This window comes from Mycetomoellerius zeteki, unplaced genomic scaffold (genome assembly GCF_001594055.1).
Source record: "Mycetomoellerius zeteki isolate Tzet28-1 unplaced genomic scaffold, Tzet1.0 scaffold25, whole genome shotgun sequence".
Lineage (NCBI taxonomy): Eukaryota > Metazoa > Arthropoda > Insecta > Hymenoptera > Formicidae > Mycetomoellerius > Mycetomoellerius zeteki.
Window position 1 is genome coordinate 2923985 of NW_017257227.1, and position 20198 is coordinate 2944182.

At 31.7% G+C, this 20198-nt stretch overlaps 1 protein-coding gene across 1 annotated transcript in view; it reads left to right on the forward strand.

The window, feature by feature from the left end:
* Fife (regulating synaptic membrane exocytosis protein fife) overlaps positions 1-20198 on the forward strand; it is a 162505-nt gene that overhangs the window by 97859 nt on the left and 44448 nt on the right. The window contains exons 11-12 of the mRNA XM_018449833.1: positions 2964-3032; positions 17322-17446. Of these exons, the coding sequence (XP_018305335.1) occupies positions 2964-3032; positions 17322-17446 (194 nt within the window). The remainder of the gene's footprint in view (positions 1-2963; positions 3033-17321; positions 17447-20198) is intronic.

Below are 20198 nucleotides of genomic sequence, written 5' to 3' on the forward strand. Positions count from 1 at the left end.
TTTCCAACGTTTACGGTTTTTCGAAGATATCACGAGACCACTCGACGTAGTATTTTTCTTTTCACTGACGGGTCACACCGAGTTACAGCTGCAAAAGCGGACCGTTTCATTTTTCTCGCCCGGCAGGCAACTCCTAGCCGTAGGTCCGTGCGCAATATCGATTGCAGTTGCAGCGGTTATCACAATCTGACACGCCATGCAAGAGCTACGTGGGAATCGCGATCTGTCTACGTGTTCATTAACGGCATGTCGATCGGAAGGCAGATTACGGCATCGTCCATCCCGATAAACTGCGATGCAACAAACTGCGCATGAGACGAAACGAGAAACGCGAGAAGGTCGTGAAAGATAGAAAGAGGAAGAGAGCGAAGCAGAAGTGCGAAGATAACATGTACCTTTCATATTAAAGTGATTGTATGTAATTTTAACATGTGCAAGCTCACCGCTGCGACGGCGGATAACGCAGTTTGCAAAGAGTCGTTTGTTAAAATCGTTAGTGGGTCACGTAATTATACGCCTCGTAAGGACAGGGTCTCTCTCTAAAATATTTTCTGAATTAAAGAATGCGTGAAAATATATAATTATAAATACACACGAATTAAAGAATTTTAATTACTGGTAATTTCATATAATTTTTAAGATAAAGTAAAAACACATTTCATAATTTAATTCGAATTTGCTTGTTAAAGCGGTTTAAAACTAATTAGATTGCATTATAAGTTTGTTATATTTTTCCTCCACTTTTCGTTGTAAGATTAATATATATTTATCATACATAAATAATACTTAAATAGAAACAAATCGTATATAAATGCTGCTTAGAAACAAATTAAATAGATAAACTCTTACTTGTTGACTCGACGAAGATTGTGAAATTTCCTAAGCTTAGAAAATTAAAGCCTTGCATTTAATTTATTTTAATATGTAGCAAATTAATTTACCTACTAATAACAAATGTATCGCGATAAAACATGCTAAAAAATGAAAAGTAGAAAGATAATCGAGCATTTTATATGCTAAATAATTGCACAACATTCAAACTTGTAGCGTCATAGTGCTAACCTACTATAATGAAATTCGCACAGAATTGTGTTCAACGTTTTTCATTTAAAGTTGTATCGACTTGGAAAGTGCATATATACGTAATTAAACAATTTCTTTAAGTGTAATGCAATTACGTTAGGAAATTTCCTGTTCGTCGGTTTTTGCATATGAATATTAAGAATACCAAATACAAATGTTAAGAATCAAATCGTAACATAATATGCACAATAAGATTGTTTAATTATTTACATACTGCATATGCACATATAATGGGGTAACTCCGGCAAATATGCCGCGCTGGGATTTACGCCGCAGAAGTCAGAAAAAAATAGAAGGAATAGGGGTAATTTTCGCTCAACTGCTCTGTTATCTCACCCCTATGGGATATATGGCAAAAATGCAAGGGGATTTCAAAAAGTTCATTTTTTAATATGAAAAATAAATATTTCGGATTTCTAATATTTTTTTGATAGTAGATAGTACAAAGTTTTTACTGATACAGTTCGTTTACTTTAAACATAGTAAATAATACTTAATAAATTAAGTTTTTGATAGATGCGGCGTACATACCGGAGTTATCCTATACTTTTATGTTAAAATATTAAATACAATATGTAAAATACATTATGTAAAAATATCTTTTTATTGTATTTTTATTGTATTTGAATTCGTTAAGTACCTAATTGCTGTATAAATTCGATTGTATAACTTCGTAACCTGTCAATTGGCGTAGATAGGACACGAATTCGTTAAAAGATATTAATGTAAATGCAAGAATAATTGACATGATTCATTGCCTTTTCTTATTTTTGATTTGAAGCTTTTCATTATTGCTTCTGTCTTTTCAACAAATCTATCTACGTTTCACAAGATTAAAAATTTACTTCACTTTCACTTCGTCACATCGATATGTTTTATCTCAAATTTGTCTGCAAATCAACTTTCCGAGGTGAAGTGTCGGGTTTGAACGTAGAAGAGATTTAATCGGAGGCTGTGCCTAAATCGTCTTTATGCTACATCGAGCAGAAATTGCCGGGGCGCATTATAAAAAAAAGGAATTGTGCAAAAATCTCGACCGTAATTCACTTCGCCTCGCTTCGCGGCCCTTTTATACAACAGCTCGCCGTGACGCGTGTATTAAGTAGAGTTTTTCGGTCCCGCATAAAATGCAACAACTTCAGTTAAGCTTGTCGCTTGCACAGATACTAGTACGATTTATATATCGGCGTGTGTAAAATGACTGATAGATATTACGTGGAATAATATCTATCAATCTCGTTTCACATGCTCTGCAATCGATGATCGACAGTTAAATAAATTTCATTTTTTTTTAATCTATCATGTTATAAATTAATTCGAGCAGCATACATCTGTTAAAATCATGGCAAGTTTTATGATCAACCTGTTCTTTCATATTTCGTGGAAATATTCCAAAAGCTGTTATCTAGCCGTGAGCATATATTTCGATCTACATTTCAATTTCAAATTAGAAAAAAAAATGTTTTTCTGTCACACTATTTCACGAATTTTATTTTTAAATGAAATCTATGAATTACGACTGTGTTTTGATTTCTGTAAGATTAATTTTATTTTTCAGAATTTCGTTATGTATATAATAAAGTTCCAGCTCTTTCACAAAAAGATTTAAATAATTTTCATAAAGTTGTCATATATTTGTTATATATTTTGTTGTGTGTATAATATACATTTTTTATCAATATTATTTTTTATAGTACGTCTTTGTATATATTCACGTATTAAACTTATTTATATACTTTTTTATTTAATTTCGTAATTTTTCTATTTATTTTCATGATTTTACTTCTTTGGATATTGTTAAAGTATAGAAATATACGAGACGATTAATTAAAGTTAATTAAAATTGCTGAGTTATAAAGTTGCGTTTATATTTCTTTCAGCTCCACGAATGAATACGAAGAGGAGGGTAAAGCTGAGGAGAGATCCAGTTACGGATAAGGGACACAGAAGTAAGTATCTATAATTAGATGACACTAATTATTACTGATTGAAGCACCTTTGATGTGCTTGAAACTTGAGATTCGAGATGAATTCACTCTACAAACTTATATCGATCGGTCACAATTCTCGACACTGATATTGTCGATTTATATAGCTGATACTTATATTATCGCGCAAACATGATAATAATACTTTATGCTATCTCTATATAGTCTTGAATATCGACTACAATTTTGTTGCAACTACAAGTTACATTAAGATTTCGACGTTATTGGTGCATTAATGCAATATGTGAGCGTTAAAATTTCGAATAAATTATATTATTTTTTCTTAATATTTGCTAATTGATATATATATATATGTATATATACGTACTTTGAGAAAAGCATTGATATTAGAAGAATTTTTTAATATTTAATGTTATGAAAGGATTTCGTGTGATTTTTCAATTATTGAAATACAAACCAATTAAAATACAATATTTTAATTGTTTATTTTACTTTATATATTATATATATATGTTAATTTTCTTTTATAATTTCTATTTTTATTCTAATTAGTGTGTATATCTTCTATATTATACTAAGAATAATTATCTATTTATATTATCCGTTCATATTTTTTAATCTTATGTTTATAATGATACCATCATTTCACCTTTAAAGATCATCAATACTATTAAGAAATTCAAATAAAACTATTAATAAAAAATTTAATAAAAATTTCAAAAACAAGATGACGTGATAGAAATCTAAATGTTAAGGGGGACTAACTCGCAGCAGAGCAAAAGATCAAGAGTTCTCTATCTGATAATAGTTAATTATAATAAGAATAACGACGTTTCTCGAGAAGACAACCGTAGTTCACAGAATAATCACTCACTAAAGGAGTGCAACAGGTTCGGAAAGCTTAGTGTGATGGTAATCGAGAGATTAACGAATCGCGAAGTACTTTGATAGGAGTTAATCAGTAATCGGGGCTACGACACCATTAATCCTTCACCACTCTTCGGAGAACTCTATCTCTCTTTGTCATCCTTTTACACGCTACTTCCTCTCTTCGGCTATATTCTTTCTCTCTTACGCTTTATGTTTACCCTTCTCATCAGTTGTCATTTGACACCTTCGGCCTTTTAGATCCTTTGTGACCATTCCACTATGATGTTCCACATATCGCTTACATTTACATTCTCAATGAATTATGCATTATCGTTTATATCTACACCCACCTCTCTCTATACATGGTTTATATTCCAAACTTATTATTAAATCCAAGATTATGTCTTATATTTTTAATTAAAAAGAAAAAAATAAAATTAGATCTAGATTCCGAGAAGAACCTTTTAATAACATGGCTGCGTTGCCGTATCATTGCTCGACTTATTATCGTTACACATATCACTTGTATCATACTGTACAACACGTTTGTCAATGTGGTGCCTCCGCATCACACGAAGGTTGTCGATGCAGCCAACCGTTGCTTCAAGTGGGTGACAACTCATAGTTATATCAACCGTTATATAATAGCTACTGCTACAGCGTGCATATGCGTTAGGTAAATAGCCAGGTAAATGAGCGGAGATGAGAGAGACAGAGGCAGCAATAGCTCTAAGCCTGCACTCGACGAGTAGTAGGCGTGCGATTGACGTTTAATTATTCGTTGCGCATTCAGACGCTTCGTTTCCTCTATAACACGCATCCGCGAGTTCCTGTCGTTTCTCCGTTTTGACACGGCGACACCACAGCAAGGGTTAGATAGTATTCTAATTAAATCAATTATTAATCAATTTTTTTAAAATTATATAAGGATCTTTTGATAAATTATATGTTGAATTATAAAGTCAAGATTAAGTCTTATCGTGGATGTTTCTGCAATGGGGCGTAATTTGAATCGATTCGTCTTCTATTATTTACATATATTCGTCAGCCTCGCGAATTTCGCATCGTTATGCAATTACTGCGAGCGCTGTAATCAAATATTAATATGTACGCTAATATTTAGAACAGTTAACGCATTTATTTAATAACAAAATTCCCGTCCGTGACGACCGCACGTAGTGAATTTACGAACTATTACAGTTCTAATAGTTCCAGTTTCGTCGTGTAAATTTGTTTAAAATAGATATACAAAGAATTTTTTTCATTTTATTTCATAAGATAAGCAAGTTAAAATTTAAGATGATATATTAAATCATTTATCGATATAAAACAGATAATTCAACATCGAGTCAACATTGATTAGATATGAAATTATTAATCTACATTCCACGAAAATAATTGGTTTTCATCACTGCTGTGCTTATATGGCATTACGTAAAGATTATTTATACGTAATCAAATTTCATTTAATTGACTTGTAACAGATAACTGTAATTTCAATTCAAAGCTAATACGATTATTATGTAAAATAAAAATCTTTTAATTTATATTGTTATTTATTAATAATATATAATACAAACAACTTTCAAAACATTTCTGAAATTTTTAAATTAATCTTTTATTTAGTAGATGCGTTTTGTTTTTACGATCATTCTTTCAATCGTTTGTTATTGTATGTACAATTGTGATTATGTAAAGACAAAGCTTTCGCAGATTGCTGATTTGATAAATGTATACTCCCTATGGTACCATTTATACATCGTTTTATCTTTACGCATGGAACAACACCTATTAATCACGGTATTATCAACAACTAATCTATTATACACAGAAAGCACAATAACGAAGGTACCACTTCGCGATTCGTGCAATTTCAAGAGAAAGCCATTAAGCGCGATGATACGTAATACACGTACTGGATGTAACTGGATGCAATTGTAATTCCAAGCCACAATTTCGCAATGACAGTTCCTCCATGAATGATGACAAGGCAATAACTCGCGGGGGATAAACAAATACGGATATAATATTCGTATTTGTGCTATCACTGTTTCTACAACCGAATTAATTGGAAATAAGATGATTTAAAAAATCCCATAAATTATCAAAAATTAATTGGAATTATTAAATACTAGCATATATTTTATACTTTATTTGATGTTTATTAAAATAGAAAAACGACCAAGCACTATCTTAAAAATTGTGTTTGTTCAATTTTTAAAGTAAAAACTAAATCAATACTAGCAGAAAAAAATGCAACACGAGGATAAAAATCGGATATTTTCTCTGCAAAAAACGTTTCTATCTTTTCAAAGTGGAACTCGACAAACAGACATTCAACGAAAACCGCGAATATGAAAAGCCATAGGTTTGAACGTTTCATAAATAGTAACGGTGTTGTAGCGCGTGAGAAAGACCTGTCGCCGCCGCGCACGAATCTAAATTGCAGTTGCCGGCATTTGCACACATCTATCTCCGAATAATAGCTTTTCGTGCAAATCACAGGACACCACGGATGCAGCTGTGCTCTCAGCAAGGTGCACCGATATTCGGCGCAATCGATTGGCTCTTTCTCTCTCTCTCTCTCTCTCTCGCCGCGGCTTCAATATAGAGGCGATGCATTAACGCAAACGGACATGTCCCGTGTATTTTACAAGTCCGTTTGTAAACCGCTCGGCTTCGTCGCATATCCAGATACGTACGTGTCGATCACTTCTCCGTTGACATATGATCTCTCGCTGAGGCTCCGTATCTAACAGACTTCATAAAAGCGAAATTGCGCGAGATAAAGCGAAAGTTCCTAAATAGAAAATGACTAATCTCACTATCAGGTGTTCATAATTCCTAAATTATAAATAATTAATTAACAAATCTATACGAATTTAGTTTTAAAGATGTATGATAACAGAGCTTTTTATTAGGGATGCACCGGAAAATATCCGGTGTCCGGTATTTCCGGCATTTTTTTACTATCCGACCGGATAGTCGGATACTTAGTATCTAGAAATATATCCGGTTAAAATTTGATATCATTAAATTGTTGATTTTTTATTATAACAAATGTTCTAAAAATAAGTATGCATATTCATAATGCTATAATATCTTATACATTGTTGCAAAATTACAATTTTTTCTCTATATGCTTTCTTTTTTAAGAAATTTTCCCAGAATTCGGTCGGATATCCGGAAAATGTCCGACTCGAAGAAATTGTCTTCTCGAATATCCGATCGGATACTAGATAACCGATGTTACATTTTGTCCGGATATCTGATATCCGGTATCCGGTAATTTTACGATCCGGTGCATCCCTATTTTTTATCATTTTCGAAAAATTTCTACTCTCTCTCTCTCTCTCTCTCTCTCTCTCTCTCTCTCTCTCTGGTAAATTCAATTAAAAGGCATACATATAACTGGAAGAAAATCAATGAATTTTTATAAAGCTGTATTTTTGCCGATTAATCTTGCATGAAAGGTCGCAAGAGAATATTTTTATAGGTAACAATCGATAGAACAAACAATTTGCAGGTGTGATCCGTTAGTTGTGTGGCGGCTAAATATTTTTACAAAACGGCAACGAATAACGCACTGTGAGGAATAACGATGTGTCTAGAATTAACGATCAACAGGTTGACTATATAGATACATAGGAATCTGTTTTGATTTAATCACGAGAAATGGGGACATTTGCTGTGGCAGTTTTGGCGAATATTGTCAGGGCTGTTTAATCGAAAACATGTGCACGAAATAATAGGACGAATAATATTACAAACAATACACTGGATACACTATTTGACATATGATATGCAAATTTTATACCAAATATTCTAAACGTCAATGCTATTATGAAAAAACAATTTTATATAACAATCATATTCGTTTATGTTTTATTTATTAAAATTGATGTAACGCAAAAAAGTCAGTATTACATTCATACATGCAGAAAGATACTGAATGTTATTTGTTATACATAACGTACGATAGTATATTTTTAATTGTATATAAATAAAATTGCCCGCTATATTTATTCCAGAAATATTAAATTTAATTGAAATCTGATATGTGTGCGCTTGCTTCGTTCAGATGATTTTATAACAACATAACAACATTAGGTTGTTATAAAAGAAAGTTTTGAAAAATCCTGTTGCACACAAAAATAGTTTTTACATACAAATTCATTCAGAAACAACGGCAATTATTCAAAAAATAAAAATTATCATGTTCAATAATCATTCGCTATTATTCTGTTAGCTGCCGGATTTGGTCTTGGTATCATTCGGATTCTTTCAATACAAATAGAAATCTTGTAATAGAATCTGATTACAAATAATTTTGTCAAAATCCTGTAAAAGAAAAAGATATATGTATATACCTTTCCCTGTATATATACCATCTCACTTTAACTTATACTGTTTCACTCTATAACTTTAATTAAGAATAAAACAGTATAAGTTAGATTTTAACCCGTAATATTTTGACAAAATTACGCTCGTGACTAGATTCCGTTATAGGGTCTCTAAATGCAAAGAATTCGTAAGACAAGCTATCTCAATTTGCTCAATTTTGAATCGTCTTTGCAAGAAATGTTTCATTGAGCGCAACAGACCGTAAATAAATGATGCAAGATTAGAACTACTGCGGTAGGACTTCAATGTCATTTAGACTAATGGTACTATGAGACCAAATCCGGCAGCTAGCAGATTGGTGGCAAATGGTTTTCTAACATGATGGTCTTTCTTTTGAGGAATAATTTGTTGTTTCTGAATAAATTTGTATATAAAATCCGAAAAAGTGATTCAAAACTTTCTTGACAATCTAATAGAAGGAATTATTAAAAAAATTTTATAATTTATTATAAATTATATAATAAATTATTTTATTTTATCAATATTTTATCTTTCAATTTAATAATGTTATCTTTCAATCTAATAAATGTAATTTAATAATCTATATAAATTAGTACATTGTTGTTCAACATGGAGCATTAATCGATACATTAACAACCAAAGAATATGCTATTCCATAACCGATGTAGATCCATGATTATCCTCAAAAGCGATACAATGTACAATAATTACAAGCTCAATTTTGATCTTCATGGTTAAAACGCAATTGCGTAAGTATTAAAGGATTAAATCGATATAATTGTTGAATGATGAACGCATACAATATGTTGCTTGATGCGAAGTGCCAAACACGAGCAATTTTAGAGAATTAAATTTTGCTAAAACAAGGAAAATTGTCGCTAGAATTGTGATAAATACCATAATTATCAATATGACATTTTTTCTCCTGAAAGTGTCAAGCTGATTTTAGAGATTACAAAATTATTTTGAAATTTACAATTGCCGAAAAACTTTAAACTTAAAAACAGTTTTAAAACATAGAACTCTATTAAAACTACAAATATTCCAATCTCCAAAAGATCGATCTTTCTAAACAATAATAGTGATTTTAAACCGATATATTTTACAAAAAATATATTTTTCTAACTAAAAGGAGCAATTTCAAACCGATCTCTTTATAAAAAATCTCTTCTTTTTTTAACAAATAGGGCTATTTCAAAGCGATCTTTTTGCAAAAAATTTTTAGTGAATCGATCCGAAAATGGGCACATCTCTAATTAAAATCAAGAATGTTAGAACTGCGATAAATAACTAGCACAACGCTTTTTCTGCAAGTGTCGTGCTGGCTTCAAAGATTAAAAAGTTATTTAAAAATATGTAATAGTCGGAAGGTCGGAACTTAGTTTAAAAATAATTGTAGAGAGAGAGAGAGAGAGAGCATAGAATAACTTGCTCTACACTCTGCTAACAAAGACACGATAACTAACAAATACTATCGCTAAAATTGCAATAAATAATCAGCACGACACTTTGTCTCTATAAATGTACTGTTTAATATTTAAAGTGTATAAAATTAATATAATTATGTTTTTAAATTCTACTTAATGGTAAAATTCAAATGATAGGTATAATTGACGAGAATTGTGTTGAAAGGGGCAATTTTTTATTTTCTCATACTTTAAAAAGAGAAGTGTTGTACTAAACTCGCGAAGTTAACGCATTCTTTCATTTTTTGAATTTAGTATAAAAAGTACGAAACTTTATTTTTATAAAAAAATTTTTAAACTCTCTCTCTTGTAAAAATTGTTACTGGGGAACTGTAATTATTTCTTCTCATATTATTAGAATGTCGTAGCTAACTTCACATATCTTATGAGCGAGCGGAAAAAAGGATCGATTTGCGATAGACACGCAAAACTGTAAAAATTCTTCATGAGTGACGACGCTCGCATGTAAATCTCAGTAACAATGCAAATTAATTCGTAGGTCACGTTTTCCGGAGTGTGAGTTATCGTATCGCGCTGCTGCAAACTGTAATTTAAAACGGAACGCCTCTCGCTTTGTCGCCTCCATGCGCGTGACATCGTTATACTTCGCGCAAAAACAGTAGTAGGTGGAGACGATTTATTTCACTCATACAATAATTATAATTAAACGACGTCGACGAATAGAGCGGAAAAACATGGACTTGCCAAGGTTTAATTGCGCGCGAGGACTCAGTCTCTAATCTCGACATGACGTATTTAAACTGTTACTTTGAGACGCATAATCATAAAATGCGTCATTTATCAGTTTGATAACGTCATCATGAAAATGGATCTTGATAAATCGCATACATACTGCATTTTTAATAATCCAGTTGTGAAAGAAATAACAATTTAAAACACGTACATGTAGGTACATTCAAAGCGAGGTTCAGAGGTTTTTAAAAAGTATGTGGCATGTACATGTAAAAAGATAGAATTTCATAAACATTTATAACCATCATTTATAAACATCATTTATATAATCAATTCTGAACGAATTTTATTAAACATATGTTTAATAAAACATGAAATTGCAGATCGGCTGTAAAATAAAATGCGTTCTTATTTTATAAAAGTAAGCAATGTTTTATCCACATTCTCTTATTCTGAAAACAGCCGAGAGAGGTATGATTATTATTCTTTATTGTGATTCAAGTCTGTCTGTTGCTTTATACATATTTCCAAATTATCAAGCGCTCGTTTGCATTCTGAATGCTGTATCTCAAAGAAGATCATCATTCAAATGCTAATATTTCCGTTAAAAGAACTTTTTTCTCATTTGAACATTTAGAACTATCTACCCTCAAGGATCGGGGAACCGGCAATGACGCGAACTAGGGCAAACTTACTGGAAATGACGGGCGAGAAAAAGTACGAGTTTACGTGTACTACATTGCAAGCGTAAATGAAAGCTGTTATTATAATTATTATTATTTACACGGGTCCGGAGCAAGATCTTTTTGTGCCACGTTTATTACAGAAAATTAGAATATGCGAATCAAATTATTCCCACTTTGTTTTATAAGGCAGTTAAAAAAAACGGTTGGTTCACAAAGACATTTCTACACAGTAAAAAAATTTGTATATTTGTGTTGGAAACGGTCCACTCACGTTTGTGTTAACAGTTTGTGTTGCATTTTTTAACATATTCGAGTGTTAATTTAACATAACGTGATTATGTTATTTAAAGATTTTTTGTGAAATTGATATTCAATGTTTCTTAGTGTCAAAATGACAAAATTTATGAGTAAGTGAACAAGTAACATAAAAATAATGTGTTTTAATTCTAACGTAAATTCTAAGACAAATGAATGAAATATGTGTTAATTTAACATATCATAAATGTTAATTTTTTGAAAAAAAAAATGTTCCCACGGTATGTTTACAAACTGTGTCGATGTTATCTTTCTTTGTATATATTCTTTTACATAATATTTGTGTTACCTCCTAACATATTCATCTTGTGTAAAATTAACTCAAAAATTTGAATGGACCGTTTGGGACATGCAATTTATGTTAAATTCAACACATTTTTTCCAACTGTGTAGTTGTAGAAGCAAAATAATAAGAATAATATAAATTTTATTTTAATTTATTAAGAAACTATTAAATATCTATTATATATGTATATAAAAGTCTTATTGTTGACATTATCACATTATTAAACGTTACGCAAAATTTAATAAACTATTTTTTATAAAGTATAAACATCATGTATTAATCTTTCAACATTTCGCCAAATTGATTCGGAATAGTAACTTCCACGAAGTTGGTGAGATAACTAAAGAGGAGTAAAAGAAGGTCGAGGAAATAAGAAAAAATCATCTATAGAAATGAGATCTATAAAGGGGTTGTGCCTTGAGCTTCTGAACTGTCCGCAACAGGTACGCTATTGTGGCTATGAACAGACGCATTTCCCATTATCACGGCCATTCCCCTGTCCTTTCCAATTCCACTATCCAACAACATGGTTTGCTATGTGCATGTAATTTTGATTCAATTTTAACAATGAACACGGTATTTCTTGACAAATATTACAATATTAAACTAAACAGAAAAAAGTATTAATATTTAATTATGATTAAATTTTAATTTCAATTTACACGTTCATAAAGTAATTCGATGATAATAATAATAATTCAGAGTTAACATCGTTATCGCAAGCATAGAGCAACACGTGTAAATGAGCTGGCATGTAATCTATAATTATGCAACTTGTGCGTTACTCATAATTAAACCGCGCTTCTTGCAAACTGTTGAGCACTAACACGAATTTTAATTAGCTTGGTCATTTTCAAGCGTTTATTGTATTTCTTTTCGTTTCGTAAAAGGATCTCAAACATGTTTAATTTGCGAAATTTTGCTTAAGTACACTTAAAAAACTTTTGCTTAAAATATGTTTAAAACTTCTTTAGTATATTTAATTACCTATATTCATCAGTATCACATTTAAAACATTATACAGGCGTATCATAAATTCAAAAAGTCATAAATTCAAGAATTAAAATACTAAAACTATAATTTAATAATAAAACACAATTCTTCCGAATTTCCATAAAGGAAAGAATGCAAACAAAATTTATGCACCCATGAATTGATCATAGCTGATCATAATCGATCATAACAGATCATAACTTGTTATAACTAATAATTATTGATAATTACAATGCCATACGAGCGAAACCTTTAACCGGATTATTGCTGGAATTCTATCCTGACATAAACGAGATTCTCCTTAACTAGTTCATCAGAGCATTAACAGATAATCTCGATGCGCTCGAGAATTCAATGATGTTGATCAATTAAATGGTACGACGTCGCATTTATGTCATCTCGTTAAAATCACGTTTATACAAACGCAGATTTGTACGTCGGTCAATACGATAGCTCGGAATGACAACCAATTCGTCGGTAGGATTGATATTTGATGACTGTCAAATTTAAAACCCTGACTGACTAGACCACGAGACATTGACGTGAGGCTTTAACTCGATTTATCTCAAATATATGACGTTTTTAACTTTTTGTCAACTGCGATGATTCCATTCGATGGTACGTTCGCTGAATCGTTGATATTGTTTACGAATCATTGTGAACTAGCACTAGTTTCCTCAAAATTCAAATAATATTTACTTGAATGCAAAAGCAAATTCTATTCGAAATAAAGATAACAAATATAAATACTGTCTATATTATAAATTATAATATTATAAATTTTCTATGAGGTGAGAAGCGGGTCTATATTCCGAGTTTCAACTTTAATATGCAAAAGACCTCGCACTAATCCTATATGAAATTGGATCCCGATGAAATCAAATGGTTTTCTCATATGTACAGCTTATGGTCTGTATAAAAAATCTCCTATATATAATCATATAAGGAATATAAAATGCTTTAAGACGGTAAAATATCTCGAAAACTATAAGTTTTATAAAAAAATGTTTCAGATATAAAAGTTGTAGAATTTAAAAAGGCCTAGCCCCACTTGCTGCATCAGTTTGACTTTGGGTTGCATCGCCAAGGTTATGACAAGATCAACACGGATTTTTTAAGTGAGACCCCTCACTTTTTCTTTTATTTTCTTATAGTCCTTGTTGAGACCTTTTCAAAACACTATAATTTGATCTATTTTAGATCAGCCGTTTAGAAATTATTGAGTATTTTATGGTGAGATGTCAGTGACTTTAGGTGAATCAAACACAAAAACTGTTTATTTTTTTGCGCTAAAACTTATATGTTTTGTTTAGCAGGTCATAAGCTGTAACATATGAGAAAACCATTTGATTTCACCGGAATCCAATTTCATACAGGATTAGGACGGGGCTTTACAACAAGAAACAATAGGTATCTCTTTGCAGTGACGGGCTTACAACTACATTATATTATACAATCATGATTGCTTCTTGAGAGCACAATCTTCAAATATTCAATATGTGCTGTTCAGAAACATAAACATTATCGCAAATGGACGAAAAAGCTCTATTCTATTACCATAATGAGAATATTATTTTTCACAAATATTTTTAATTTCTATAATCTATATCTTTTATTTTTTACACTACATTGTCAGAATCGTTATTAGAAAGTTACGAAAAGCTGCGTCTCTATTTATAATCATTGAAATTTATTGACTTGCTGAACATTCCCTCACGATTCGAACATGCGAAAGGACGGTGGGATTATGTGCGCGGCAGCAACAGGATTAATTCGTACACATCAGAACGAAATTACACGCGCGGCTAGCACGATAACACTTAATTAAGTGGTTCTCCTCGCGCGCGTGTTTCGGATTTCCCACTCTAATACAGGGACAATACCATTACCGGCAACGCGCAAGAATGGCACACGGTCGACGAGGGAGGCTTAGACATGCAGAAAGCGAAGATGTTGGCTGTGCACGCAATATGCATACCGAGAAACGGCGTAAGGGCTCGTTCTATATGCTCGTGTGTTTGTTGGCCGTATATCAAACTGTGTGCCTCCGTCTCAACCCTTTTCTCTTACCCTTTCAACCCACATTGTCATCGCCTCTCCGGCAATCCTTATATTACGCCCACGTCGTTTACTTAGTGACACGACCTTGCTAGCTCTTTCGAAGATGAGTGGAAATCATCAAGAAAAAGAAGGTATTTCCCACAAATGGAATACCAAAATGAAAAATGTATGTCGAATTCAAATATAAACTATTAGCCATTTATATATTGATTCTTTTCCCCGTTTCTCTGACACATAAAAAATAAATGTTTAAAGTAATACTTGGAACTGATTTTAATCATTTTTAATATTTAATTAGTTTAGTCTCGTTCAAGATTATCAATAATAGACAATAAATATTAAATAATTTTAAAGATTAATTTTAATTGAATCTTCACGTAAATGGATCCGTTTACAGTAGATATTCCTGTTATACTTTCAAAAATTTTTTTTGCATTAAACATGTTTTCCAAAATCTGATATTAATTAATTTATTCTTATGTCTAAATCTTCTTCAAATTTTAAATTGTTTAACATTTGAAGAATTTAAAATAAATTTTAAAACTTGAGAATGGAGAAATTAAATTGAATGAAGAAAGTAGTAGGTATATCAGGTAAATAATATTTTCAAATTGGATAGCAATACTTTCAACGTTTTATCCTGTTAAATCTATTAACGAAATAAATTTTTTACACGATTTTTTACAATTTTTTTTCAGTTTGCAAAATTTATAAGAAAATATGGTAAATGCTGTAAATTCGCTTTTACGATGTAGACGTGAGAAACAAGCGAAATTCTGTTGCAAACGATGACCTGCCACGTAAAAATATGGTATGATAAAAGTGTAAGAAGTCAACCTGCCGATCAATTTTTTATCACTATCATACAGGGAGGGCCAAAATTGAAAATGTTATATACTATTGCCGGCAAATCTCTTCATTTTTATTGTTTTCTTGCTGTACCTTTATCTTGCCTATCCCCGACGTATATAGCTTTTTCTTATTAAAATATTGATAGAGCGTCATTTTATTATTTGCACAAATAGCGCAAAACTTTCAATCTGTTTTATATTTTCTCAATATAAACGCGATCGATCCGTCATTCGGTTGAGAACAGTTATAACTCCGCGATATTTTCTACAATTCTGCGACTACATTAATTTGTATGTCAATTCCAACAAACTCAATTTCTGCCGGGAATGGAAAACTAATTCGCAAATATACTCGAAATGAATTTTAAATTTATATTTGTCATATTTGTATGAATATTGCAATTAGAACTCAAATTATGTTCCTTATTTTTTTCCTTTTACACGGTTGGAAAAAATGTATTGAATTTAACATAAATCGCATGTCCCAAATGATCTACTCAAATTTTTGAGTTAATTTTACACAAATTTTTTTACTGTGTAGGATATATCTATTAATCTTTCTGCTTTCCTAAAAATTAGCATTCTTCAGAAAAGATCAACATAGTCAGTTCTATAATCTTTTTCTGTTAAGCCGTAACGATTGATATAGATAAATTTAAAACTGCATGATATATAAAATTAAATAAAAGTAAAACAAGAATTTCGATGTTCCTGTCTGACTTTCAAGTAATTTAAAAAACTTTACGGACACGTCACACAAGTTTTCATCCACTTAGAGTTCGTAGAATTTGCGGTTGTCGGTAATAAGGGAGATTGTCTGTCGAATCTATATAGTTAATCGTAGTGTGCGAGGGTTTATCCAGATGTTACGAAATCCTTAGAGTCGATAGTTCGAAATTGGTTTGGTCATGTCGGATTGTATTTCAGTGCGCTTAATCGCTGAATTCAGCAAAACACGGCATTGAAATAGCTTTGTCAGTCTAAATGAATTTAGAAGAGAGAACATGCATCCGAATACATAACGTTATAGATTCTACATTTGTTCACTAAAATTTTTCTTTCGATTAGAATAAAATTTTTTAATTAAAAAGAAAATTTTAATATACGATGATATTGCAGAGATCAAAATAAAAAATTATCTATTAAAATTATTATATATATAAATGACACTGAAGATTTTATACTAGTTAATAAACATACTATTTGACTATTTTAAAGCTTATTATTTCCTAAATTACTATCTTCTATATAAAAGTGGAAATATCAATGATCGGACAACAATTCGCAAAGCTAAATTCCTAAATTACAAGCACTCGCATACGCATTAGATTCGCTAACAACGTGACATTGTTACCCCAACAATTGGTGCAATTACCGCTCGCGTTTACAGCAAGCGTGGGCGTTAATTATTTTCCTAGACCCTGACGTTGTAGCTTCAGCTACACTCGCGAATACGTATGAATTCTGCTGCGGGGAGAACGTTGGGGGAAACTGTGTAACTGTACGAGTTACACCGCTGTGAAACATATAAACTGCGTTTCTCTTCGAAGCGGGCGGCACCGACGTGCGACACGTGTACAGCCCGGTGTGTTCCTACCTCGATGACGCAAATCCTACCCACGAAGAGATATCCGCGGAAATTGCGGCGTAATATTGCTTTTAGCACACGTACTTCGTTCTTAGCCCACATCCCTTTGTTGCAGCGCGTGGATTTGGCATGAGGGTGGTAGGCGGCAAGACTGGGTCGGACGGGCGCACCTTCGCGTGCATCGTGTGGACTGTGCCGGGTGGCCCCGCCGAGAAAGCGGGGTTACAACAAGGTGATAAGGTATGTTAAATATGAATTTTATATATTCAACTAACATTTTCTAGAGATATAATTATAACAAGATTATCTTTCATATAAATTCTAAAAATAGTCTTGAAAGTTATTTACCGGGTCTAGATCTTTAACCTTTAAATAGGTGGAATATTCAGAATACCCTAAACAAATTTTATCTCTAAAATTACATTTTTAAATAGAAGAAAGTCGCCAATATTGACATAGAGATCCCCTAAAATGACATCCCCTTATAATTCTCGATATAAACTAAATATTGCATTTATTATTAACCTTTAGTATAGTATACGTGATTGAGTCATTCGCGTCGTGCACATTTCTTTTCTTCGAAAAATTAGAAGCATTAAATAATTAGTTATAACTTTTATATACAATTTTTTTTAAATATACAATCTTACGATACTTTCTAAAAATGTTAAAATATATGTAAGAATCATTTAATTTTTGTATATTTCTTAAAGTAATGAATGTATATTTAAAGGATCGGAAAATCACGTGTATTATATTAAATTTTAATATTGATAAAAACATGAAATGCTTTCCAGAAACGTATACAGGCGACACTGTATAATACAACGTACGATTCTATATTTTCCAACTATGATACAGATACAATCGTATATAGCTAAAATACTACATTCGACAGTATCATCGTTTTATATCACTTCACGAGTACCAAATTACACTTCATTTATTTTTCTAGGATTGAGATACTCTGATAAGAGATTTCAAGATTCAGATATATTCAGACATAAATGTATGAGACCTTTTTTTTATTTCTTCGGGGGTAAAATAAAAAAGCTTTGAAATAACTTTGGGGGTAAAATAAAAAAGCTGAGCAACGTTTCAGCCACAAGTCGATACGTATTACCGTGTCACACAGTGTATGACTGTGTTCCGTTGCTGGAAAGTTTTACTTCGTTCAAAATCGTCATGATCTGTTTTTAAAATACAATAATCGCCTCCAATATTACAGCAATTTTATCAACTCATGCAAGGTAATGCTATTAAGCAATATAACGTTCTATAAACGCTCGAGAAAATATTACGTGGAATATAGTACGGATATAGAAAATGTTTTTTCCCACGAGATGTTTATCGCGAGTATTATGTACGATAAATGCGAGTAAATATCGACATCCCTCGATGCATCAATTTTAATTAAATTTAAAGTTGAAGTACTGACAGCCAAGCGAAGAGTCTTGTTCACTTGCATATTCGTACTAACATTAAAATTAATGAATTTTATTTAATACACTGCACACTCACTAATGACACATTATGCATTAATTTGTAATCAATATTATTATAGTTCGTAGGTATTCATTCTAACCATCTCGCTTATTAACATATCCCATACATGTTTATCGCTAAATGATTGTCAACATTTTGCATTATTAAGAAAAAAGATTTTAAAAAACTTTTCAGAAAGAGACAGAATTTAAATTTAAAAGTAAAATTCCAAATCCCTGAGTTCTGATAAAATTCATAAAAATTCCAGATTTTCATTCCGCTACATTTAGGCAATGTAAAATTCAAGACGAAATGTTGGAAAATAAATAATGTAAAAGCCTTGTTATCCAGATGTAATTTCAAACGTCAGACCGCACGAAAAGGCGAGAAGTACAGTCTTTTGAATCCTCTATCTGCCCCTCAAGTGTCATCACGTACAAAGAGTCGGCATAGATAGATAGGTATGATTGATCGATCGGAGAGAGCGACGAAAAGACGTCCCTCGTTCCTGTTTACCATCATTACATTTTCATAAAAATTCCCCCATACGACGATCGCTTATCATCGATAAGTTTCCCTCTCACGTTCAGCAACAATATCTAATAAGGAACGTGCAGATATCGCGTAATAACCTCGCTACAGCATTATTCTCCGGAAAGCATAAGGAGGCATGCTCGCTTCATCCCGTTTTCCCCTTTTATCAGCAGATAAATATCAAATTAGAAACAAAAAAATCGTGAGATCTTACTGCGACGGGAGAATGAAAAATGTGAACATCATGACACAAGAGTGACGTTTTTGTTACATTGAAAAAAATTTTGTTCATTTTTGGTCCAATGAATGATCGTTAATCAATGTCCGACTTAATGTAGTTAATTCATTGATACAATAACTGGATTCATTTATACAACTATATTCATTCTTGCAATGAATTTTAGGAATAGTTTTATAATCTAAATCATGAAAATTCATTGGACCAATTTTCATTATTTTTTTCATAATTTAATGAATATTTTATTGTATTTACGTACAGTTTTGGTTCAGTGTAGTTTAGCGATAGCGGAACAAAAATCCGCGATACGACGCTTTCGTTGTGTCCCACAAATTCAGTAATGTTTTGTTTAATCCGCTTACATCCCGTCGCTTGTAAAATTGGAACACGCAAACTCTCTCGACAAGATCCATTCGAATAACGACCAATTCGCTACTGTCAAATTCTGAAATAGACAGCCGTAAACTAGATCATAATTTCAGCGATTATGCTCTGTCTATTTCTACTGTCATATCCCGATCATGTGGCGATCAAATTTCTTCATTTAGAATGATAATTGTCATGCGGTCAAAAGTGATTTTGTCAATATTTAGTGGTTATCCAAACATTCAATTATTGCTAGTTATGAATGCGATATCACAGTTTGATACCAATTAACTGTTAACTTGAGTGACAGCAAAATAGTGCCCCCCTATATCTATTATAACTTATAGTACACTAACAATAAAAAATTTT